General features: G+C 38.6%; 1 protein-coding gene across 1 annotated transcript in view; it reads right to left on the reverse strand.

The window, feature by feature from the left end:
* Positions 1-3,043: 3,043 nt before the first annotated feature.
* The window catches only part of Hfm1 (helicase for meiosis 1), an 80,038-nt gene continuing 56,290 nt past the window's right edge, over positions 3,044-26,791 (reverse strand). Inside the window, exons 30-38 of the mRNA XM_027425870.1 lie at positions 23,537-23,617; positions 22,834-22,949; positions 21,209-21,288; positions 19,673-19,778; positions 14,722-14,842; positions 12,414-12,504; positions 4,285-4,396; positions 4,047-4,198; positions 3,044-3,113 (exon numbers count right to left, since the gene is read on the reverse strand). Coding sequence (XP_027281671.1) covers positions 3,044-3,113; positions 4,047-4,198; positions 4,285-4,396; positions 12,414-12,504; positions 14,722-14,842; positions 19,673-19,778; positions 21,209-21,288; positions 22,834-22,949; positions 23,537-23,617 — 929 coding nt within the window. The remainder of the gene's footprint in view (positions 3,114-4,046; positions 4,199-4,284; positions 4,397-12,413; positions 12,505-14,721; positions 14,843-19,672; positions 19,779-21,208; positions 21,289-22,833; positions 22,950-23,536; positions 23,618-26,791) is intronic.

Consider the following 26,791-nt stretch of genomic DNA (forward strand, 5'->3'; position numbering starts at 1 on the left):
TAAAAATTTAATGTGTGAGAATTTCCTAACTGACTTGATTACAAGTATCATTTGTGCTGGGTGGTGATGGCACATGCCTTAATCCTAGCATTTGGGAGTCAGAGGCAGGCCAACCTGGTCTACTGAGTGAGTTCTAGAGCATCCAGGGCTACACAGAGAAACCCTGTCTCTAACGCCCCCCCCCAAAAAAAAATCATTTGATGGTCTTATTTAATCTATAGGATTTCCTAATCCCTCCACTGGAGGGAATCATTAGATCTGACGTAAGGTTCAGGAATTTGTATATTTAATATACTACACATACTTTTTATGATAATGCAAATTTGAGCAACATTCATCTACTGATTAAAGTTTGTGTTCACTTCAAGACCTTCACAGTCTGGTACTGCTGCATCCTAACCCTCTATAACATATAGCATATGTTAACCTATATTAACAAGCATCTACTCACAAAACAGATACTTTCCTCCTTGGAGCTTTGCTCAGACTGGTATCTCTTTCTAGAATGTCCATTTCTTATATTTTTTCCCTCAACAAGTCAGAAAGTCATCGAAGTACTATCAGCATCCAGTCTTGAGAGTGATAATATTTGCTAAATCTAGCAGTGGGATGAAGCAGGCCTTAGGGAGTCAGATAAATGAATTTGAACAATAGAGTTAAGGGCATAAAAATGGAAACAACTTTGTTGAGGGAAAAATATAAGAAATGGAAACAACCACTGTGTGTGTGTGTGTGTGTGTGTGTGTGTGTGTGTATGTGTCCTCATAATTCAACCAGATACATGACAATCCACATGACTAACTTAGGGAATGCACACATTTCTATGAAAATATTCATAAAGACCCATCCATAGCCTAGGAGCTGTGGGGAGTCCATACTGCTAGCAGTGGAGACTCATGTTTCTTTAGAGTGGGGTCCTGATAGGTGAGTAGAGGGCCATGGAGTGAACAAAATTTGACAGCACAAACTGGACCCGGTGCATGAGTAGAAATAAATGAAAAGGACAAAACACTGGGTGGGTAGGCTAGGGGAAGTGCATCTGAGAGAAGTTGGGTAAGCTGATGATTATGATCAAAGCATATTGTATAAACTTCTCAGAAAACCAAGGATAACTAATTCAAGAAGACTCTGAATAGACATAACCTGGTATATTATGCACTCATTCATTCACTTATACATTTATATTTTTATGGGTCAATTTTTACTTCTCTAAAAAGGAAGGCCACCTTAACTCCATAGCCAAGACCATATGCCACAGTTCTTAAAACCTTGATCACAGTATGGTCCCTGAATCTACAGCATGGCACCTCTGAGGGAATTGTTGGAAATATAAACCACTTAGTAACACTCCAGACTGAAGTCAGAAATTCTGGGTACACCACAGAGCAGCCTGTCTACAAACAATCCCTCCAAGTGCTGCAATGCACTGCCCCAGCATCCTCTGTATGCCACCTCTATGGGCACACTTCACCCTGTTTTTCTCTATTTCATTGTCCTTTGCAGACACTGCATTGCTTATAAGCTGCAGGTCATGCCACCCCACAAGGAAGTTATTGTTACCTGTTTTCCAACAGTTCAGATGATTGCTAGCATTTTTAGCAATAGAGTATTTTTAAATTAAGATACCCACATTGCTTTTAAAGATATTAATGTTATTGCATACATAATAGGCTACAGCATACCATAACATAACTTTTATACTCACCAGGAAACCAAAAAACTAATGCAACTTGCTTCACTATGAGGTTCACTTTATGCTAGAGGTCTGAGGCATGTCTGTACTTTACAACATCTTACTGTCTCAACCAGCATGTAAACTCTGTAAGAACAGAAGAGTGGCCTCATCCCTTGCAGGACCAAATACAGTACTGTCACTTAACACATCACACTGAATTAAATTGTTGTTTCTGTAGTGCCAAAGTAGAACATAAACAGGTTTTAGTGCATCCATTTTTCATTGTAATGGATCTGATGAGCCTTTAAAGGCTGCATGTGATGGCTTTAGATGCAGAGGCACCAATCATAATGGCAGGCAGGCTGTCCTTACCAGGAAACACACTTCTTAGCTTTTTTCTCAGATTTGATGGGGGTGAGCATTCCTAAAAATGTTCATCAGTAACGATAACCATCATTTTACTAACAGGCTCCTCTTCTGTTCTTCTCTGGCCTCTACACTGTTCTAAAATTTCTTAAGTGGTTTCAACTTCACCTATCACTTACACAGTACATTAGAAACTAGCCTAAACTCTTCTCAATAAATAAACGTGAGATAAGACTTAATGGTAAAAAATAGATACTACCTTTTTTTTGCACGACCGTTTTAGATCCCAGAACCCTGCAAAGTCAGGCAAACATGACTGGAGAGAGAGTGCCCCCTGCTCTTGCAGAGAACCCAGGGTCAGTTCCCAGCACCCACATGACAGCTCACAACCTTTTGTAACTCCAGTTCCAGGGGATCCAATACATTCCTCCGGCTTCTGTGAGCTCCTGCACTCACATGGTGCAAATAACCTCATGTGGCATCACACATACACACATAAATAAATAAAATACCTTAAATAGAAAAACAAGGTAAATAAAACAACAATGCATACCGATTAATACTTCATTTATTACTGCTCAAAAATGAGATAATATTTTCAAAAGCTACTGGATTCTTGAAAACCCAGAAGAGTAAAGAACAGGACAGGACACATGAGAACCGTGTTAATGAACAAGCCGAATGTTAAGCAGATCACTGACAGCAGTGTTTTGCTTTCTCGGATACCTTTCTTAAGAAAATAAAAAGTAAAATATTAGTTTCTATTAAAGTTGGTTTAATAAAAAATTGCTTATAATGATAATTATCAGTTTGCTGAAACAAAACCATTCTTCAAGAAGCTACAACAGAAATAAAAATATATCAGTTCATATTTTTGTTGTAAGAAAGTCAAGAAATGAATCAAATCTAAGAGAAAAATTCTGAATGACTATCAATTATTTTTAAAAATAAAAAGCATTTTTGGGATTAGACATGTTTATACTTTGCTTATTAACTTTGTTTTTAGAAAATGCCATTAAATATTCCCAGAAGAGCCTTCATTTCTTCAGCTGCATCATCAGGATAATACTTACTGGGGGAAAAGCAAAAATAAAAATGATTTTTTTATAAACCAGTTATTTTAAAACACAGAGTAAATAATGTAACATTACAATGTAGTCAAACTTGAAGATCGATGTGAGGCTAACACAACAAACACACTTAGCATGATAATCTTGTCTGTGGGTAAAAGCTTACAAGAGACTGCAAATGCAAAGGGTAAAGAACAAACCTCTTATTTCTTTAAATGTACTGGAAAGTAAAGCTACTTCATAAAAGCAACAGCAGGTTTCTAAGCTTGGACTCTCCAAGGAGAGAGAAACTGCTGCAGAGGTCCCCTCTTTAAAATGGCCAGCAGTGACGGCACTGATTAGATTTATTATGACTGTGACATTGAACCTGTTGAGTTGTGAAATAGCTGACTGGTTAAACTACAACTTGAACATCTATAACTTAGCTGATTTCATTTGTATGTCTCCAATGACATTACAGTTTGTATTGTCAATAAAACACTGCATTCAAATGAGTAAAAGCAACTTTATCAACTCAGTGTTTTACAATTAATAGCATTAAACATATGGGTTTTAAAAATTAGTATATCTACTCTTGATGGCTCTAAGGATCTCTATTTTCAGAGATCTAAAATTTCCATGCTTTTAATAAGTAAAAGGTTTTGTCTCTGACCTTTAAAATGGACAAAGGAGGGTCTGGAGGGATGGCTCAGTGGTTAGGAACATGCATTACTCTTCTAAAGACCTGAGTTCAATGCCATCACTCTTACTAGACAGCTCACAACTGCCCATAACCCTAGCTCCAGAAGGACCCGACTCCTGTACTCACTTGTAAACACCTACACACCTACACACACACATACACACTAAAAAGTAATGAACCAAAAAAAGAACACTGAATTTCTTTGTAAGAATTCTTGCTGTAAAGCCTTGAAATGTATTTAAAGAATTCCTACCTGAGATCAATTTCCTTTTTAGAATCGCTGTTTCCAATAAAAATATCCACTTCCTTAAAGTTGAGAGACTGTGGTATGTTCTTAGGGCGGGTAAAGCATATCCTCTCAATCTCTGGTGAGAGAGGTGGCTGTCTTCTCTCTTGTAAATTGACCTAAGTGTTAATGTAAAAAGCAGCAACCACTGAAAGTTAACTATTCAAGCAAAATATAAAGTAAAAACAAAAAATACATGGCTTACAAGATTTGCATTTCCAGCTTGTTGGGGTAATTCTGCCACAGGAGATGGACCAAACTTGGACATGGCACAATCTGATAGATAAATACTTGGCTTCTCATGTGATGAAACAAAGCTAAAAATTAAAGTAAATTGTTTATGAAATATGAAGACAAGAAAAACAAACTGTTCTACATTAATAGTTACTCTATGGAGAATATAAAGCTTAAATTTATTATAAAAATGTTGATATTGTTTCCTATACTCATTGAGAAACTGGTTCATTTCTTCCTCCTTCTTCCTCCACTTCCTCTTCCTCCTCCTTCTCTTTGAGACAGGGTCTCACTAGTAACTCTGGCTGTCCTGTTACTCACAATGTAGACCAGGCTGGCCTCAACTCATAGAGCCGTGCTGACCACACCTGGCTATTTTTTTCTTTAGGAACAAACCAAGTTACACATTCCAGATTAGATAAGTCCTATTTTAAGAAGTAATCATTCAACAATTTTAAGATTCCGGGTTATGCTTAATTTTCTGTAACCTAGAAACCTGTCAATCTTTGCTAAACTTCCATTGCTTAACCTTTGTCTTCCTTTCTGTATTCTGGGTCCATAGAGTTACCATCTTTCTTCATATAACCACATACTATAATTCATAGCATTTTATTAAATCCATACATTTATTATTTACTATTATATGCCATATATTAGCTGGGAGCTACATACAAAGTGGTAAACAAGCCATCAGTGGAGTATTATCAAGCACAGAAACAAATCATCTATGAAAATAAAAATCACATCTGGGAAAATAGTTTAGTTGACTTGTAAGCGCTTGGACCTGAGTCTGAACTCTAGAACCCAGTTAAAAACAGCTCAGTATCATGGTACATGATTGTACCAGTGTTGGGGAAATGGAGACAGGTAGATTGTGGGAGCCAGCCTAGCCTACTTGGAGAGATCCAGACCAGTGAGAGATCCTGTCTCAAAAAAACAAAACAAGCTGGGTGGCGGTGGTGAGCACCTTTAATCCCAGCACTGGGGAGGCAGAAACAGATGTATCTCTGTGAGTTCAAGGTCAGCCTGGACTACAGAGTGAGTCTGGGGACAGCCAGGGCTATACAGAGACATCATGTCTTGATGGTTTGACATTTAAGAGTGATGACTGCCCAATCCCGAGGACTGGAATTAAGATCCCAGAGCCCTCCACACCTGAGTCCAGCTCTGCGCAGGGCAGTCATAGAAGGGACACAGGTGTTTGCTGACTTCCAGTCTAGCCAAGGAAACATGAGCCCCCAGGCTCCAGGGAGAGACTCACTTCACAGAAATAGATGGAGAGTGATAGAGTAGGATAACCAATGCCCTCCTCTGGCCTGTATGTGCTTAACACTCTCCTTCCCTATTGTGTATATATGCTCAGACAGAAACACATACATACATAAATAATAATGATGACAATAAAAAGAAGATCAAATATGTGCTTAACGCATTCCTTTTCTACTTGTGCATGTATATATATCATATATAAATATATATGATGATGATAAGAAGATGATGGACTGTACCTGAGGAATGAGACCCAAGATTGTCCTTTGACTTCAACAGGCGCACACAAACAATGTGTACAAGCACCTGGCATCCAACTTTTGGGGCACAAATTCACAAAATAGCTGCTTGTCCATGGCTTTGCAGCCACTGGCACCGGCCTGAGCTGCACGTGGCAGGGTTTGCACCTGTATAGCTAGCTGCCTTTCTCTTTCTTCCCTAAGCCCTCTGAGCAAGTCTGGGATTTTTCTGTTACAGCCTCTCTACAGCAATCTCCACAGACACTTGTAGTTAGCCCTTCACCACCAGCCAGCTCTCCCTTTAGGCAGCTCCAGCCAGCCACATGTGCTGCTTCTACAAGATCCCGTGTGTGTTTTTTTCAGATAGCTGGCTCCCTTGTGGGTTGCCAGCTTTCCCTGGACCCCTCCCCAGGCTGCTGCCACACTAGGTAGCTGCCTTGACACCCGCTCAGGCTTTTACTGTTGTTGCAATTGTCACACACTCTCAGCTCACAGTACACTCTAGCAGTTGAACCTGTCCTCAGCCAAGCTGTACACTGTCTGTATTCTCCATTCAGATGTGCAACCAGCCTCATGCTCCACCATCATTGTCAGTAGATTTGGTGAGACAGTTGGGAATTCTTAAAGACAGGAATTAGTTGTTTTGTTTTGTTTTAAGTTTTTTTCCCATGTTAAAAAATGGGAAACTATATTATGATGGAGGGAGTTAGGTCTCTGTATGATTACACAATGGATAGTTTAAAAATGGAACAATTAGGGGCTGGAGAGATGGCTCAGAGGTTAAGAGCACCAACTGCTCTTTCAAGGGTCCTGAGTTCAATTCCCAGCAACCACATGGTGGCTCACAACCATCCATTATGAGATCTAGTGCCCTCTTCTGGTGTGCAGATATACATGGAAGCAGAATGTTGTATACATAATAAATAAATAAAATCTTTAAAAAAATGGAACAATTAAATGAGGGGATAACTAACTTACATTTATGTAATGTCAATTATACACATTATCAGTTTGATAAGTCTTGTTTTATTCCTAAGAAAGTTGGTTGATATGAGTGCCAAGATGCAGGCCTTAGAAAAAGTTACTAGGGAAAATAATGCCATTTTGATTGATAAGTTACAAGCCTTAAGAGATATTCAGACAAAGACAGAGGGATTTAGGGGAGAACCAACCTCAGCACTACATTATAAAGTTAGAGAGGAACAGCCCAAGGTTTTAAAACAACCAATGTTAATTTATCCAGTCACCTTATAGACCCCACTGCCAAATGACAGATATCCCCAAGGCTGTACAAGAGCTGAGTGGACTCCTGTGAAATGTTAGGTTTGAGGAGATTTAAGGAAGCAATAGTCTCCTATGGTACACATTCACCTTTTGTAAAGCAAATGCTAAATTCATGGTCAACTAGTAATAGAATTGTCTCACAAGACTGGAAAGACTTGGTTACAGCAGTATTGGAGCCTGGACCTCAATTGCAGTGGAGAACCTAGTGGAAAGATGAGGCTAGGACCATTGAACAACAAAATAGGGTTAGAGGTATTGAAATTTCCTAAGTCCAACTTCTTGGAAAGGGCGATTATGCTGATGTACAAAGACAATCTGTGTACGATGGCCACACCTTGGTTCTATGCTATGCAGCAGCTTTGAATGCTTGGGACAGAACTGAAGAAGTCAGAAAGAGAATTGAGTCATTTACTAAAGTTATACAGGACCTAAAGGAATCCTTCACTGATTTTTTTTTTTACAAAGACTGACTTTCAGCAGTAAATAGAAAGATACCAAATTCAAAAGCTAGACAAATAATAATTGAATCTCTAGATTTTGAAAATGCTAATTCACAATGCAAAAGGATAATTAGGCCTTTAAAGACAAGATCAGTACCCATAGTGGAGCCAAGATACAGTCAATATTGAATATCATAATCATGATGATAATTGAATAGGACAAGTGATTTCCAGAGGCTTAAAGAAAAATCAAAATGTCAGATGTTATAATTGTGGCAAACAATATCACCTAAAAAGGGATTTATAATAATATTTTGTTTGCATTTTAGCAAATAAATCTTGCCTGAAGATCAGCGTGCAGAGCTAGTCACTAGTTGGCCATAGAGGCCAGGCAGTGGTGGTGCACACCTTTAATCCCAGCACTTAGGAGGCAGAAGGAGACAGATCTCTTGAGTTCAAGGCCCCCTGTGTTATAGGAGATTGATCCAGTCTAAAAGAGAAATAGAACTCACACCTTTGATCCCTGCACTTTCAAGTCACAGGCCTTTAACCCAAGCACTAGGGAGGTGGAGACAGGAGAGAGATGGCTGGGTGAAGAGAGGAATAAAAGGCAGGAGGAGACAGGAGCTCATTGCATTCACTCTGAGGATTCTAAGAGACAGGATTTCGGATGATGTGGTAGACTTTGGGGAGCCCCTTTTGAGGGCCTTACCCTGCCTGGGAAGTAGAGGGGGGATGGCTAGGGGCATGTGGGATGTTGGGGGTGAGGGGAGGAAGAGGGAGAAGGGATTGACATCTGAAGCAAGCTTGTTCCTAATTTGAACTAATAAAATAAAATTAAATTAAAAAAAGAGACAGGATTTCCCATTTGGTTTTAGGATTCCACAGAGGTCTGAGGATTTGGGAGAGGTAAGAAGTCTCTCTAGTGTCTGGCTCCTTTACTTCTCTTACCTTTTACCATATACCCCAATATCTGACTCTGGGTTTTTATTATTAAGACCTATTTAGAACTGGACAAGTCATTCCTAGAAACAATGTTTCTTCTAATCTAAACAGAAGGCCCTTGCCTTCTGAAGTATGCAGAAGGTGTGGCAAAGGCCAACATTGAATCAATGAAAGAAGATTAACAAGGGACAGACAAGGTAACCATTTGCCATTGGGAAACACCTTGGGGGGGACTCTCGAAGCCCCCCATGTCAAATATGGTTCAGTCATTCCCTGTCACCATGTGGGAAACTCCTCCCCAGAGCAATTAAAGGACCTAATACCTATTATAAAAAAAATACTGCTCTGAATGATAGAAGAGTTTTAGAATACAAAATAAAAATTTTGTGAGAAACCATAAAACAAATATTTTGGCAAACTTCTATAAGTGATCAAAGACAAAAGCTAAAAATAGGAACAAAAGACATTGTAATTGAAGGTCTTGTAGACACGGGTGCAGATGTAACAATAATTGCACCAGAATCTTGGCATTCAAATTGGCCTCTTTATCTCAGCTAAAACAGAGCTCATGATGGGTCAAATGCATAGGGCCAGAGAGACAGAGAGAAAGATTAAAGACACATGTGGCTAACATAACAATGAATTTATGGGGATGCGATTTGATACAGCAATAAAATACTCAGATTAACATTCCTCCAATCTCAGAAACAAATCATAAACTAACATATATTTCTGGGAAAATATGAAAAGTTATTATAAAGAACAGTCACTGACCATCCAGGCTGTACAAAAACAGAGCACAACAGCTGCTGGCCTTCCAAAGGTATCAACAGCCCTATCTTTAAAATGGTTAATGGACAAACCTGTATAGGTGGAACGATGCCATTTGATATCACAAAAATACAGGCCTTAGAACAGCTGGTACAGGAGCAGATAAATGTTCAACATATTGAAGAATTGACCAATTCTTGGAATTCTCCTGTATTTTTTATTAAAAAGAAATCTGGAAAATGAAGAATGTTACCAGAGTTGAGAGCCATAAATAAAGTAATTCAGCTGATGAGCTCTCTACAGCCTGGAATACCCATGCCTTCTTGATACCTAAAGAATGGCCTATTATAGCTATTGATTTAAAAGACTGTTTCTTCACTATACCTTTACAAGAAAAGGATAAAGGAAAAAATTGGCTTCATGGTGCCAACTTAAAATAATTCTCAGTCTGTTAAAAGATAACAGTGAATGATTCTCCCATAAGAGATGTTAAACAACTCCACGTTGGGCACCAGATGAAGCATTAATCTAATTAATCCTTATCAATAAAAACCAGAAGTCAGATATTGGGGTAAAAACCTTGAAGATCAGAGAACTGGGAACAACCACCAGTGACTTCCTACCTCTGCCATTCCTCCAATTAAAAAGCCCAAGATCCTCTTTCTGCCCCACCTTATCACTTCCTGTCTCTCTGTACAGTCCCCCAGACCTCTATGTTTAAGTAGTGGCTAGCTCAGCCCTCTGACTCAAGCAAGCTTTATTTGCCAGAACACAAACAAAATATCACACAACACCTGCATACACTTATACATTATATATGTGTTTATATACTTATATACACAATTACAGGTTTCTGACGCTTGTGAGAAAATGATCTGAGTAACGTCATGGGGAATGGCAGTGTGGAGACATATACCTGTTTTTGAAAGCTGGTCATCAATGCCTTTTTGAATGGGCAGCAATTAAGATGTCATTTAAAGTTTAAAGTTGATAGCATTGTAAAGAGCAATGAGCAGTGGATACAGTAGGAAAAGTCACACAGCTGACTTTTTAGTTTTGATTAATAAATATTATGCACACATGCAAAGGAAGACAGACAGAGAAGGGGCATCAGAGGAAAAGCAAGCTGCCTTCCACCCCAGGTCCTCAGCTCTCATGGCCTTCACCCCTGCAACAACTTCTTACAGGCTCTTGTGAGCAAACATTTTAAACCACTTATCTTCTAAACTATTCCTAAATTATTTGCAGGTTTTTTTTTAATGAGAAAATGGTTTTTCATGCTGTTTTTTTTTCTTTTCTTACCCTTCTACCCACAGTTTTGTGTTCTTTTGCTAATTATATCTGTTTATCCTATCAGACTCGAACTTAGAATCAATAAATGAAAGGGACAAAGGGCAACTTTAAAAAGCTGTTAGATGCTCTAGAAGGTCCAAATCCATAGCAACTTAGGGTGGACGAGCTCCCGGCCAATGGAGCAGTCCTGATAGATGTGTGAGAGACTTGCTAGTGTGAGCGCGCTGGTCTAAGGCTCCAATGGCAGGAAAATGGAACAGCACATGAGCAAAGCCAGCATCCGCAATTCTCTGGAACCAATGGTCCTGTGTACCAATGCTCATAACCAATAAGTGACTGCTTATTTAAAATGTTGCACCCCAAATAAAAGGCTGTCAGCATTTCTTGTCTTTGGATAAGAAATTTCTAATCAAGTCCAGTATTTCCAAATATACTTTTCATTTTGGCAAAACTCTTTCAAATTGAACATTTCTAAGATGATATTTTCCCTTTTCTAAATCTGTGATTCCTGTATTCTCAGACATTATTTCCATATAACTAGCTGCCATTTATTCTTTCCTCTCCTTCATTATCATATTATATTAATTATCAAACTGAATGAACTTTATGTCTGAGATTTAAAAAATTTTATCTTTAAAATTATTTTGTATGTGTATAGGTTCGTGAACATGCATTTTGAGCTTGCGTTTGTGCATGTGTAGGCACCTGTATGGAGGTCAAAGGACAAGTTGTGGGAGATGTCTGTCTCCTTCCAATATGTGCATTCTGAAGATCAAACTCAGGTCACCCAGTGACCTGAGTTTGCCAAACTCAGTGGCAAATGCTTACCCAGTCAGCCATCTCACTTCAGCCTCTCTGAGATGCGTGAGAAGTCCAACCCTAATCTTTCCCCATCACATCTGCCAGGTTAGAGCTCACCATGCTCCATCTTTCGATGGTCCTACCCTCTACGAGTCACTCTTAATCTGCTGCTAGAGTCATTCTATTACAATTAAGTTGGGCGTCTTCATCATCTGTCATGGAGGGAACTGCTGGAGACTCCCAAGCTAACTCTGGCTACAGAGATCACAGTCGCACCTTGATGGAGGTGATGGCCCAAGTACATGAGATTCTAGGAACTACATTTCAAAATTTAAACATTATGAAACGTCACATACTTTCCTTGAAAAATCACAACATCCACCAACACTGAACCTGTATTTCACAGACAGCAATCACTAGCTAGAGCTTAGTAGTGTTTTTTCCTTTATTGGGACAGCCCACTAGCTCAGTCGGTAGAGCATGAGACTCTTAATCTCAGGGTTGTGGATCTGTGCCCCATGTTGGACATCAATATGTAACACATAGTTAGCATTTGTTTCCCAAATCCTGAAGTTTGTAGATCTTTCCTACTAGATGCACTGCTTACTACAGCATTCAAGAACCTCACACTCAGACTCAGCAATTTCATCTTTACTTCTATGGCCACACAAAACATGCCTCAAATGATCCTTGTGCATGGCCTGTCTTTTAAAGCCCTATGTTCTTTTGTTTAAAACAATTTAAATCTAGAAATAGGCATATTTGCCTCTTTACAACTTATTTTAGAAAATATAAAATGCCTGGATTCCACTGCAGAGACCATGATTCAGTAGATCTGGTGTGGGGACAAGAACTCTTACCTTTAATAAACACTGCTAGATGGTTTTGATGAAAGTGATTTGACAATAGAACTTTAAACACACACACAAAAAAAACCTCTAATGCTAACAAAGTTTAGGTTGGTTAATACATTAACACTTCTTTGACATCTAATGAACAATTATGTTTCAAGAGAATAAAAAGTTCTGAGACTTATAGACCAAAGTTCTGAAGCTTGCCTGTTTGAGATTTCTCTTTGGAATTTGCTTCTTGACTTTTGGAAGGGTAGCTTACTTCCCCTAGGACTTGAATCACAAGAGTCTCCAAATCCTAAGAGAAGAGAGAACATTTTGGAATGAAATGTCAGTTGACAGCTAATGGCAGTGTGGCACAAGTTTTACAAAGGATCACTCTAACCAGGACTGCTTATAAGGATATGAGGGGCTGAAGAGGTGGGTCAGTGGGTAACGCGCTTTCTGTGCAGGAATGAGGACTACACTCAGCTTTCCCAGAGCTCACAAAAATCTGGGCATGACTTCACTGGCCACTTGGTAAAGCCATAACAACAAAAAATGAAAGAAGGAGGAAAAATTAAATAAAGAAAGAGGAAAAGGAAGGAAGGGAGGAAGGAAGGAAGTGAGGAAGGATGGAAGGAAGGAAGGAAGGAAGGAAGGAAGGAAGGAAGGAAGGAAGGAAGGAAGGAAAGAAGGAAGGAATGTCCTAGTGTGCTTTTCATTGCTGTGACAAAACACTATAACCAAAAGCAACATGGGAGGACAGGGCTTATTTCAGTGTATAGCTTATCATCATGAAGGACGGACGTCAGGGCAGGAACCCTGGAGGTGGGAACTGAAGCACAGACCATGGAGGAGCGCTGCTTAGTGGGCTGTTGCCTGTGGCTTATTCAGTTTGCATTCACCTTCACAGGGATGGTACTGCCCACGGGATGGCCCTCCCACATTGGTCATTATGAAAATGCCCCCACACACTTGCCCAAAGACCAATCTAATGGGAGTGTTTTCTCAATTGAGGCTCCCTCTTCCTGGATGACTCTAGTCTGTGTAAAGTTGGCAAAAAAAAACTAACCAACACAATAGATAATTCTCAATAATCAAAACTGGTTTACATAGAGAATATAAGGGCAAAAGTTAAGGAAATAAAACTATGAAACACAAAAGTCAGTTTATTAGCCACTATGTTTAAAGGTCACCACTATTTACTATATTTTATAATTCAAATATATGAACAAATTGAAGCTTAGTATTCTCAATGGTCTGCATGTAATTGTTTTAAATACTCTACACATGGGGAGAAAGATTTTTACTGAAAATGGTTTTCCAGTGACAGAGCTGTGCCTTCACAGGATTAGGTCAGCTCAAAGAGTGGATCAGCAAACACTGACTTCTAGCTTTCAGGACACATCAACAGTCTTGAGTTAGGGATTCGTAGTTGTTCAGTGATATAAGAAATATACCCCAACACCATAGATTTCCAGGCCTAGTCTGGTTAGATAATCAAGTTCTATCTTCCTGAGAAAAGCTTGAGCTCTTTAGGATTCCAAGACAATAGCATTTAACTCCTCACTGGCTCCTGCAGTTGCTGATTTTTGTCTGACTGTTCAGACAGTCTGGGGAGTGGGGGGAGACACATCAAGAAGCAGTTGTGGGAGAAAGAATGCTCTACAGGTTGAGAAACTGCTTCCTTCTGTCTGCCCAAATGGGAAAAGTATTACCATTTTTTCTTCTAGGCAAATAACTACTAAGAGTTTCAAGTCTCTGTTTTAGTAAATCAGTGAGGATTTGTCTGTAACTCAAATATGCAAGACTCACGATTTTGGGTTTATGCATGATTTAAACACACCCTTCCAATAAAGCACTAGCCCTTCTTACTTACTTACTTCTTTGTTTATATCTGAAAACCTAGTGTTTCCACTAGAAGTTAAGGCTACTTTCTTTTCTTGCAAGCAGATGAATACTCTTAAATAGAATACTTTTTATTTCACAGACTAGTGGGCCCCATGTGACCTCAGAAGGGAGGCTAGGGTACTCTGTTTTATGAGGGACTGTTTAATAAACAGAATGGATTGAAATAGGGTCTTTAAGAAGAGACAGGGATGGAAAGATGGCTCACTGGCTGCTCCTCCAGAGGATCTGGATTTTCCTCCCAGCACCCACATGCTGCTCATTCCATTTCTAACTCCAGTTCTAGGTGATCAAAGGCCCTCTTCTGGCCCCTGCATGTATGTAGTACACAGCATACAGGCAAAATACCCATACATACTAGGTAAAATAATAAAGCAAACTGTAAAAAAAGAGGGGAAAGTAGAAAACATTCCACTTTATTTCTCAATTCACCATGAAACAACCTTGGCCTTTGCCCCCAGGGAAAAACACTCTTTGTGGAAGAGATACTTCTTTTTTTAGTTTTCATAAAAATAATAATCTTACTTAAACACATACAAAAAGGCAAAAAAAAAGCCTCAAGGACCAAAATAAAAATATTCAAAGAATTTCTCTTGAAATGACTTTGTGGGAAGCACAACTGTACCTGACACAGCTGTATTCTCGGCACCAGCTGAAAAGTTCATAACTTCTATTAAGCTTTCATCATCAAAGTCATCCCAAACTTCATTTCCCAGCTCAAAGTTCACATCCAAAACTTCAGAAGGCTTGCTCCCCTCTTCAACACTGTGATTTCCAGACGTTCTAGCATGTCTGCTGAACATCATTGTCTGGGGGATCTTTTCATTTGAAATTATACAAGAGTTCCATCTGAGAAGACCTGTCATATTCGTACAAGAGTGCATGTCCTTGTTAAATGACATGAGCATCGTTCTGAACTGATACATGACACATCTTTCAACTGCTATGCAGAGATCTTGAGCCCCAATATTCAAAAGCACATATTGTTAAGCACTGATGGATATTTGTTCAGATAATTCTATTTACTGGATTACATGAAGTGACAGATCCACTAGACTTGATTTTTAATGGATTAATTTTATGATTATTACTATTGTGTATACATGTGTGTGGTATGCTTCTTGAGGCTGCACATGCCCCGTTACATTGGTGGAGGGCAGAATACAGCTTTGTGGAGTCCGTTTTCTGCTTCTGCCTTTATATGGATCTCAGATTGATCTCGGGTCTCTAGACTTGCCACCACAAGCTCCTATAGCCACTAAGCAACCTTGACAGTCCCATAATTTTAATGGATTTTAATTCCTACAGTAAATAATTTTTTTGCACTGCACTCTACAGTATTTTCCTATAAGAACACCAATTATAGTAACATATAGTATATTAGGAAGCTTTAGATTTTCAGTACTATCATCTTTGCTTTTATCAATTTATTTTAAATTATCATAAAATGTTTAGTATCAAATTTATTAGTACTTTAACAGTGTTTGAAAGATTTCTGAAAATTTAACAAGAATGTCTTGTAAGACAGTGTAATCCTTAGTTCTTCTCTTCTTCATCTATCCACACCTACTTCTTCTGTCAGTTGTGCCTATAAGTACAGCTCATTCTGAATGTTGATGCACAGTATACGTACTAAAAACAGAAGTAACATTAAATGCCAAGGAAATACAGTGAAAGGAACAATTAGAGTAAAAAAAACCCTTTAAGATTAAAAACATGAAAGAACAGTAGTAACTCTCTCTCTCTGCTTGACAGAGCTATGCCTGTCAAGCAAAATGTTCTATAGAGGAGAACAGCACAAAGAAGATGAGAGGTCAGAGAAGACAGGAGCTAGGAGTCTTCAGAATTTCTGGAGCACAAAGCAAGAGAAAGAAGGATCCACTGGAACTGCACAGGCAGGCACGTGTCAGATCATGCTAAAAGTAATCTGTCACATTAAGACTTCGTTCTTCTTATCAGCACAAGACAGCTATTGAAGACGCTTCTGCAAGAATGTTATGTGATCAGATGCCTGTTTGATTCCCCTGGAATATGTATGGATCAGAGGATAATGAGACTGAAGTAGGGGGAAACGTAAGGAAGTTACCGAAATAAGGAGAGGAAATGAACATTTAAGCCTAAATAGCAGTAAAAACAGCAGATGAAGGAACAAATGCAGGAGTGGTGTATAACACAGAATATTTAGGTCTTAGTGCGAAGTTACATGTAGAGTAAGATTTAGAATCATTCCTTCTCTGCCTATAGTAGCACAGAAGAGTCGTGCACTGCTCTGAGGAAAGAGAGAAGGTATGGAACACAGCACAAAGGAGACCAGTAGGAACTGCTAACGTTTAGGCAGCTGTACCCAGGAGGGTGATTATAGGAGTGGATTTGTACTTAGAAAAAGACAGACTTAGCAATCACCAAGAGTTAGCTGATGATTTCAGATATGGCTTAAGAGGTACTGTATAGAAGTTTTGCAGTAAAAAGAATTTTGAGAGGAAGGGGGAGCTGGAGAGGAACAGGAAGCAGAGGAGAGGAGGGGGAGGGACAGACAGATGGAGTCATGTGGAACAAGCAAGAAGAAAAGCCCAACAAGATTCTGAGAAGGAATCAATGGACAGTTTAACTGGAACTAAAGGAAAAGCTTTCCAAAGGAAGGGACACAATGGCGAATCCTCCAGAGAAGAGCTCACGGGATTGAGCACCAAGTCACTAAATGCTCCAAGGAAGAGTAGTCTCAAAGTCGTGATGAAGAATCCAAATTTAACACTGTGTAGTGACCAATGTGGAAGAAATGTGTGAATTTCTCTCTCAGCACTTTTTAGTTTGACAAGAAAGCAAGATATAGATATAAAGAAAATCACAGCATTCTAATTTATCATCATCATCATCACCACCTTTCTGGCATGCTGAACTTTCTATCAGTAGAAGCGTCTTTCTTCTCCTTTGGGGAAGACCTGCCTCTGCCATTCAAGGTAATCTTGATGAGGTCATTGATCATGATATCCTGCTTTCCCTGGGGCCACAGGAACAGAATGAACATTCCCCATCGATAGAGCTTTACCCAGGATGAATACATTACTCAAGATAGAATACTTTGAATGATTTCAAGTCTGTACAACTACAAGTGAAAACTATCTTTTTTATTGAGATTGTTAAACTGAAAGGATGAAAATTTGAGGATTTGCCATGTGAGAAAGTCTATTTAACAAGTAAAGTCAATTAACAACAAACATAACTGAGGGAGAAGGGATTGACATCTGAAGCAAGCTTGTTCCTAATTTGAACTAATAAAGTAAAATAAAAGAAAAAAAAAGAAAAAAACAAACAATAAACATAACTAAAAGACTGAGAAAAAGCCAGAGGTTTGATGAGATAATCTGAGTGACTGGAGCTAGCAAGATTAAAGTGAAATGCCTACTTGGACTTCCAGTTTATAGGAAGATAACCAGTTATCTCTTTGTGTGCATCCACAATAGCTAGATGGAAACTGGTCATGGCTGAAGAAGGAAAAGACTTTAAGCATATTTATATGGTAAGAAGGAAAAAGACAATAGAAAGCAGATAGTGAACTGGGTGTGGGGATGCACACCTGTAATTCAGCACATGAGAGGCAGAGGCAAGAGAATAACAACTTAGAAGGTAGTATGGACAACATAGTGAGTCCCAACCCTGACAGGGGTATAAGGAGAGACCTTGTCTCAAAAAACCAAACCCAAACCAAAATGTAGACAATGAAAATATTGGATAGAACAGAGAATAACTTCTAAATTCCCAGAGAAAGCAAGATTACATAGAATTCACATTATGCTTTGAATTGATGAAAAAATAATTCTTCTTTTAAGACAACAGAGGGTTAATGAGAGATGCAAAATTAGAGAAGTAAGTACATCAGTGAGGTGGGATGAGACGATAGGAAGTTCAAAGAGTTCATATACTATAAGTTCAACACTCAATTTTCTACTGATAACTAAAAGTCAATTTCATTTTCTAGAAATGGCATTGGACTGGGAATCAGGAGATATGGAATCTATTTCTGGCCCTGCCATTAATTAGGTATGTGATTTTGGGCGAGTCATTTAATCTCTTAGAATCTTGGCTTCCTTTACTGTAAAATGAGAAACTGCACAAAGGTCCCTTCCAAATTAAATTTTATGATTCAAAATGCTTTCTCATATAATTTCTAATACTTTTTTCTTTTTCTCTTTGTGAAACTGGAATACAGATAATAAAATTACCATGTTTTTCTTAAAACATTCTCAGCACTTAAAATGTTTTGACAATAAAGACTAATGTGTGGAAACTATAATAAACATATTTAATTGCCACAATTAAGAACAGCAAATGACTCACAGGTTAGGGATATTTCTCATCTTTAATATATCATCCTATTAATAGAATGAACCAGAGAAATAATAGCAATAGCACAGGGATCCAAAATAATAGTGATGAAGAATTCATGTCTATTGCTGCATTTGTAATGTCAAGACACAGATAAAAGCAAATCTAGATTACAAAATTTCTATGCCTCTTAAACTAGTTTATTGTCTCAATGCCTCTAGAAACTGTAAGAATCATGGAGCTAAGTAAGAATAGAAGAAATACTAGTGGTCAGCCATTTTGATACTTTTATTTTATTTATTCATATTTTTATTTTATTTTACTTATTTATACTTTCTGTCTTTTTTTTTTGAGACAGTGTTTCTCTGTGTAGCTCTGGCTGTCCTGGAACTAACTCACTCTCTAGAAGAGGCTGCCCTTGAATTTAGAGGTCCACCTGTCTCTGCCTCCCAAGTGCTGGGAACAAAGGCGTGCACCACCACTGACTGGTGTGATACCTTCATTTTTAATATTTTTACATTTATTTATTTGTGTGTGCATGTGTGAGTGTGTGTGTAGGTCAAAGGACAACATGCAGGAGTGAGATCTCTCCTTCCATGGAGTGAGTCTAGAGAACGGGTCACCAGGAACAAGCACTTTTACCCACTAAGCCGTCTCACTGGCTCCCAACACTTTCCTTTTAAAGATGAGACTAAGACCCAAAGATGTTAAACAATTTACCCAAGGTCACATAGCTATTTTATGAAACTGAACTAATTTTTTTCTTTGGTTTTTTTCGAGACAGGGTTTCTCTGTGTAGCTTTGGAGCCTATCCTGGCACTTGAGCCAGGCTGGCCTCGAACTCACAGAGATCCGCCTGTCTCTGCCTCCCTAGTGCTGGGATTAAAGGCGTGTGCCACCAACGCCTGTCAAAACTGGACTAATTTTAAAGTCATTATTTGAATGTCTAAAAATATACAAAAGTAGTAATTCATCATTTTAATACTTTGTTCACAGAAGGATTTCTAATTCTCCCAGTTCTTCCTCATATTATCTTTAAATAAAATAGTCAACACTTTGTAGAGAAAATACTTAGAATCTTTGACACACAAGACAATTTGAAATAACCTAAGAATTTGAAATCAGTTCAAAACTTCAAGGGAAAACTGTTGTCAGCTGATACTCACAATCTTTTTAGATGCTGGATTTTCATTTAAATGACTTGTTAACCTTAGCAATATCAAACTCCCTCATCAGTCAACAGCAATGACAACTTTACCTTTGTCATGATATGCAGATGATTCCTGAACTTTTTCATAGACTTCATGCTCAGTCCACTGTTCCAATATTGGCAATTGAGGGATGTTCAAAGATTCTGACCTTTATGAAGATAAACAAAACCATAAAAAAAGAAGTGCAATGAATTTGACCTTGAAAACTACTTATTCATATAAATTAAAAAGCCTGGTTTATTTACTTGACAATCCTATGATAAACTTATTAGCTGAGGTAGCAAAGGGTAAAAGCAAATGTTGGATGGACGAGGCCAATACTTATTCACTTTACATGCCCCAGTAAATACCTGCCATCATTATACAGTCTTTAAAATCTACTGACACGGCTACTCTCAGCTAGATAACAGAAGTTGAAATCTCTAGACTTCTGATCCGTTGGCACTTGCTCTATACAGCTTGATAAATAAACAGAACGCCATCTCAGCAGATAGGACTTCCTACCTCTCCTCCTATCTGAGAGACATTGGCAGTCCATGTTGGAAAGAGGAAAGGTTGGAGGGAGGGTACCACTTTCTTCAATGGTAGCCACTGGTGAGCTGCCTAGGCTTCAGTAAATAACCTCCCACTAATGATTATGCACAGAACCCTAATTAAACTCAGTGGCTCGCACAGGAAACAAAGATAAGAAAGTAGGGGGATGTGCTGGAAAGGAGTGTTTCAGTGGGAGAAGGAAACTGGATGGGAGAGGAGAGTAAGTAGTGAAGGTACTAAAACCCATTATATGCAAGTATTAAACTGCCAAATAATGAAAAATTAGTTTAAAAATACAGAAAAGAATATACTGAATAGGCTAAGCTGAACAGGAAATTATTATATACAATATTCTCTTCTCTGAATCATGATATAAGAAAAGAATAATGTATGATCATCTGAGGTCTTCTACTTATTAACTTCGAATATGAGGTCTGCTTTGTAATTAATAAAATGAAATAAACATCGTGTATTGAGGTATACCATTAATAGAATCAGTACCTGAGAGGGTAAGACAATAGGATTATGAATTTGAAACCAGTGTAGACTATATAATGAATTCAAAGCCAGCCTTGGCTACATACCAAGACGATGTCTCAAAACACCAACCAGTAAATAAATATTATAAAATAGCATAAGATAAAATTATTTTATGAGCTATGTTGTTATGAAGGTCAAAAGATATACTGCACAAGCAAAATTTCAAATTACAAAGTACTTTTCAAGCCTAAGGTATTATTGGTATGGAATGAGCTCCTGCAGGGAAAGATTAAACTGAGTATACCAACGCAGGCTTCCTTGTAAAGCAGAGAACCAGGAGATGACATAAGGGACAGATAGTTTCCTAGTGAAGAGGAGATCCAAGGAATGGTAACATGTGAGACACTGAAGCCATTATGATAGTGTTGCTATATAATGAAACTAAATGATTACTGTGATATTCATTGAGTAGTCAGTGACTAACTTCCCTTGAATAAGTGGTCATCTGAAGGAGCAACATTTAAATGAATACTTTAATCTTAGATATTAACATTGTATTTGTACCTTGATATACTGGAAAGGGAAGGCCTTGGAGTAAAACCAAACTCCTTAAGGTCCACATTTTGAGATTTGTTCATCTGTATCTGTTAATAAAAATTAAAAATGCCATTCCAAGGTCAACTATTACTTTCACAAATAAACCAAATAGTAAAGTTACTGCTGGTAATTAAAGCCCAGAGATCAATGCATTAGGTGAGTGTTCAGCTGGTTTTCAATTCAAATGTTTTGCTTTTTATTTTTGTTTTGTTTTAATGTGGTCTTCTCTTCTTGCTCTATATGTGATGTTTTCAGAAAAAGATCTTTTGACTTCCACGGCTTAAGTTATTATCTTTCTGCCGATGACTTTCAAGTCTGTATTTCTACTTCAGTTTCCCTTCTGATTTCCAGTTATAGCCAGCTGCCTCTAGGACACCTTTACATGGAAAACTTATTTTTTGTGGTGGTGGTATTGGGAAATTAAACTCAGGGTTCAAATGAGAATGCCCCCCCCCACCAGCTCATGTATTTGAACATTTGGTCCCTAGTTGGTGGTACTGTTTGGGAAGGTTTACCAAATATGGCCTTGCTGGAGGAATAGGTCACTAGAGGTAGGCTTTGAGAATTTAAAGAATCCTACCACTTCATGTTGCTCTCTCTGTTTCATGCTTGCAGTTCAGGATGTGAGCCCTTAGCTTCTGTTCCAGCCACTGCGCCTGCTGCCTGCTACCACACCTCCCCACCATGGTAAATCTTACCCTCTGGAACCACAAACCCAAATCAATGCTTTTGTGAGTTGCCTTTGCCATGTTTTATCACATCAAGAAAAAAGTACTAGTACACATTCTCTAGGTTAACACTAAACCATTGAGCACTTTACTATTCCCAGCCCTAAACCCAGCATTTTGTTTTGTTTTGTTTTTTGAGACAGGGTTTCTCTGTGTAGCTTTGGAGCCTGTCCTGGCACTTGCTCTATAGACCAGGCTGGCCTCGTACTCAAGCGATCTGCCTGCCTCTGCTTCCTGAGTGCTGGGATTAAAGAGGTAAGCCACCCTCACCATCATCAGGACCCCAAATTATATTCTCAGAAGACATGTGATGATCACTTTAAATCTCATATTCTCTTTATTTCCTAATATTCCCTTTATTTAGCCTCAATGCACTCTGCCATTGCATAAAAGCCTACAAAAGGGCTTTTCTAGGATGTGATGACTTCAGCTTAAGCAAAGTCTATTTGTGACTATCCTACCAAGTAGTAGACACTCATTTCTTCATCACTTGGAAGGAAATCTCCTGTTCATTCTCAGGGGCAAGAATCTAAATTAACTTCAGAATTTCCAACTCAGTCCGGCTCAAAGCCAAGACAGGGCAAGACTGTTTAGTTCCAACTGTTGTTGAGCTAAGTCAAGCTCAGACTCTTTTTTTCTAGTTCTCTGGCTTAAATGGTCACTAGACTAAGGTGAGGAAATGGCTGGGCAGTTATGTTCCAAAAGTGGATTTTTAGATTGATTATAGTGATCATATTCCTAGTCAAGCTGGTAAATAAATTTAAAGAACACTGTAGATATTTACCTACCTTAATGGTACACAGGACAAGTGACATTTGCATTCATCTAATTGCAGAACAAAGGATAAATGCTATTAAAGCTAACCTTGAGTCGTTTAACTGGAGGGAGAGAAGAGACAGCATTCCTGCTTTTTAAGTCAGACAAATATGAAGACATTGCTGACTCTTTAACTTCTGGTTTTTGTGAAACTCCGATTTTACCTATTAAAAGAAATTGTAGAATCTCTTCTTGTTGTTTTTGTTTTTTAAGTGATGCAGAGAACTTGTTATGCAGTCCAATTTGGCCTTCAACTCACAATCCTCCTGCCTCAGCCTCCCAAGTACTGGATAATAGATTTGACTAACAGCCAGTGAAATTTTAGAATTTTTTGTATTACATTTCTGGCAGTATTTAAAAAACAAACAAAACTAAATACCAAATCTAACATTTACTTGTTCTCATGTTGTTCTCCCTACCACAAAGGAAAACTATCTGTAGAGTTTTAAGTTGAATGATATAAATATCATATGTATAAAATTAGCATATCATTATTATTCACTTGAGACATTTCTTTTTAAATTTGTTTTTATCCTTAATTATATATGTGTATATGTGTGCATATGAGTGCAGATGCCCTTGGAGGTCAGAAGACAGTGTTAGAGCCCTGAAACTGAAGTCATAGATAACTGTGGGTGATGGGAACTGAACTCAGGTCCTCTGCAAGAGCAGTACATAACCACTATGCCATCTCTCCAGCCCATATTCACCAAAGACATTTCAATTTTGAAAAAATCGTGACAGAACTCACAGCAGTCATGTCCACATGTGTGTTTGTTTTTACAATGATGATTGCATTCCCGGTTTCCAGGTTTTTTGCAGGTAGCCATTCCTAAATTAATATGAGAAAGAAATACATTTGTTATTACATCTACTATTATAAATTTAATACAAGTACTTTTGATCCACTTTTATCTCATAGGTAGTAGCAAATATATGACTTTCATACTTCCTCAAATATAAACCTATACAGTTAAAAAAAAGATATTTCTTTTTGTTGTTGTTTTGTTTGTTTGTTTGGCTTTTTGTTTGTTTCCAAGACAGGGTTTCTCTGTGGCTTTGGAGGCTGTCCTGGAACTTGCTCTGTAGACCAGGCTGGTCTCGAACTCACAGAGATCCGCCTGCCTCTGCCTCCCGAGTGCTGGGATTAAAGGTGTGCGCCACCACCAGCAAAAACATATTTCTAATAGCACTCTCTTCCCATTGTTAGCCCCATCCCAGCTTTTCATATGGAACATCTAGCTACCTATAAACTGCTTTAATATCAACAACAAACTTTGTCCTTATGGAAGCAAAAATGAAGATGGGGATTTAAAACTTTGTTCCATACTCAAGGCTAGGCATTTGAAAAACGAGCAAATCTCACAACATTGTGATGGTGCCCTGACTAGTTAGTAGACAGGACATTGTAACTGTTTAGTGAGTTATAAATACATGCTTTAGGGACATAAAATTTGCTATAAGAATTCAAAGAAGGAGAAGAACGATACCAGATTGGTGGCTCTAAACTGTAACCAATGTATCCAAAGATATAATTTATTACATATGTATATGATATCCACCTATATGTGGGTTTTCTTTTGTTGTTGTTAAGAGTACTAGGGCTCTAGTAGGGCTCTGTGTGCACTAAATAAGCAACTCTACTGCCTTCACTGTACTACTACTTCACTACTGCCATGAACTCATGACCCTCCTGCCTCACTCCCCCAAACAGAATTACAGGCCTACCACATTTATTATGCTTTAAATAAATTTGTCTTGATCTTAGTTCTGATTAGTAACATTGAGAAGGGGAGAATGTTTTAATTGTCCTTATAGGAGAGACAGGATCTGGACATGGGAAGGGGACAAGGAGAAGATAGTCCAGATAGAGGTCACAATAATCAAAGCCAGCAAACCACAGACTGGAAACTAACACCTGCCTGCTTTTGCTGAAACACAAATTTTAAGTGATCTGGAAAAACTGGACAACTATGAAGACCTTTGCAACCTTCCTTGGCCTTTTTATTTCCAGTGTCCTTGTTCAATCAATCTTTTTCAAGTTAGGGCACAACTAGATATTTATATATGTTTAAAATGATTTTTATTTTTATTATATTTTTTACTTTATGTGCATTGGTATTTTGCCTACATGTGTCTGTGTGAGAGTGTCAGATCCCCTGGAGGAGGAATTATAGGCAATTGTGAACTGCCAAGTGGGCACTGAGACTTGAACCCAGGTCCTCTGGAAGAACAGCCAGTGCTCTTAACCACTGAGTCACCACTACAGCTCCCAGGTACTTACATCTGTAGCAGCCTGGGATAAGCAGATGAGGCTTTTCACTACAAAGGCACATGTCTAGTCTCTTTGGGGACCAAGAAGAGGCACTATTATGGTTTGGGTATAAAAGCTCCCTCCCCCTCAAAGTCCAGGAGTTGGTCCCTGATTGCAGAGAACAACTGTTGCAATGGGACTGATGCCTAGGGGCTCTTGGTTTCCTCTGTGGACTACTCCACCCATGGTTTTATAATCCAAGGCAGGTGTTAGGAGGCAGGGTCTAGGTCTACAAGCTTCCTGGAGGAATGACTTTGAAGGACCTAACTCATCTCTAGCTCCTACTTGCTTCTTTCTGTTTCTGGATGCCATTCGGTGATCAGCTCTGTTCTACCACACCCTTACCCTGTGGCATGCTACCTCTCTACAAAGCACAGAATCACTGCAGCCAGCATAGACTAAAACCACAGAGCTGAAAGAAAGCCTTCCACTGTTAAATTGTTTCAAGAGTCACAGCAAGAAGCCTGTCTGACAGTGTATCAGTTGTGTGTCTTGTTGCTGTGACAAAGCATCTGACAACCAGAGAGATAGAAAGCTCAGTGGTTAAAAGCATGCATGGTCTTTGCAGAGGACCTAAGCCAAGTTCACAGAAGTCACATGGAGTGGCTCACAACTGCCTGTAATCCTGGCTCCTAGGAGATTCAATGCCTCTAGCCTCTGTGGGCACCTGCATTCATGTGTACAGACCGAACACAGAAATACATACTTCTCTGAAACCAGAAATGTGTTTCCTAGGTGAGCGTAAATCCAGTCAAATTCACAGTGAAGAACAACCATCACACACAGTTGCTGATAAATTAATAATAATAAAATTATCAAATCCTTGGCATCTGAACACCATAGCGCTCTCAACTAAACTGACTTTGAAAATAAAAACAACACTCAGATAAAGCCATTCTGTGACCACAGTGGAACTGTAAGACTTCTGTGTAATTATTTCTGAAGCTAGAGATAAGAATGTTCAAGAACCACAAAAATAATGGAACACCCCCATCTTCTGGATAATACAGATGACTAACTTTAAATATCTGCTTTCAAACTAAAAAGTGTTAAGACCGGGTATGGTGGCACTGACTCTGATCCCAGCACTCGGGAGGCTGAAGCAGTTATCTCTGAGTTCAATGTTAGCCTGGTATACAAAGTGAGTTCTAGGACAGCCAGGGCTACACATGAAACCCTGTCTCAAAAAAGCAAAGCAAAAAAAAATTTTTTACAAAGAAATTCATCATTCTTTTTTGGTTCATTTTAAAGATTTATTCAAGCCCGTGAGTGCATGCGTGTGTGCGTGTGTGTATGGGTGGGTGTGGGTGCATGTGTGTGTGTGTGTGGTCAGAGGACAACTTGCCTGAGATGGTTCTTTCCTATAATGTGGATCCCGGGGATCAAACTCGGGTCCTCAGGCTTGGCAGCAAGCACTCTTACCCATTGAGCAACCTCTCCTGATCCTCAAGGTCTTTGGAAAAGCTGCAAGTATGCCTTGTTAGTAGATTTTCTTTCATTCATCCTAACAGGAGGTGCTCTTTTCTGGTGGGCGAATTTATACATCATGGTAAGTATCAAAAATTTTCTCAACTTTTTTCTCAGATTTTTTTGTTTGTTTGTTTTCTCTTTTTAGAACACTCATTTGACTCTAGGCTTCTAGATGGTTTGTTTCCTTGGTCTCCATTTTGCTTTCATTTAAATTGTACTTTG

The sequence above is a fragment of the Cricetulus griseus genome, chromosome 7, assembly GCF_003668045.3.
Source record: "Cricetulus griseus strain 17A/GY chromosome 7, alternate assembly CriGri-PICRH-1.0, whole genome shotgun sequence".
Taxonomy (NCBI): domain Eukaryota; kingdom Metazoa; phylum Chordata; class Mammalia; order Rodentia; family Cricetidae; genus Cricetulus; species Cricetulus griseus.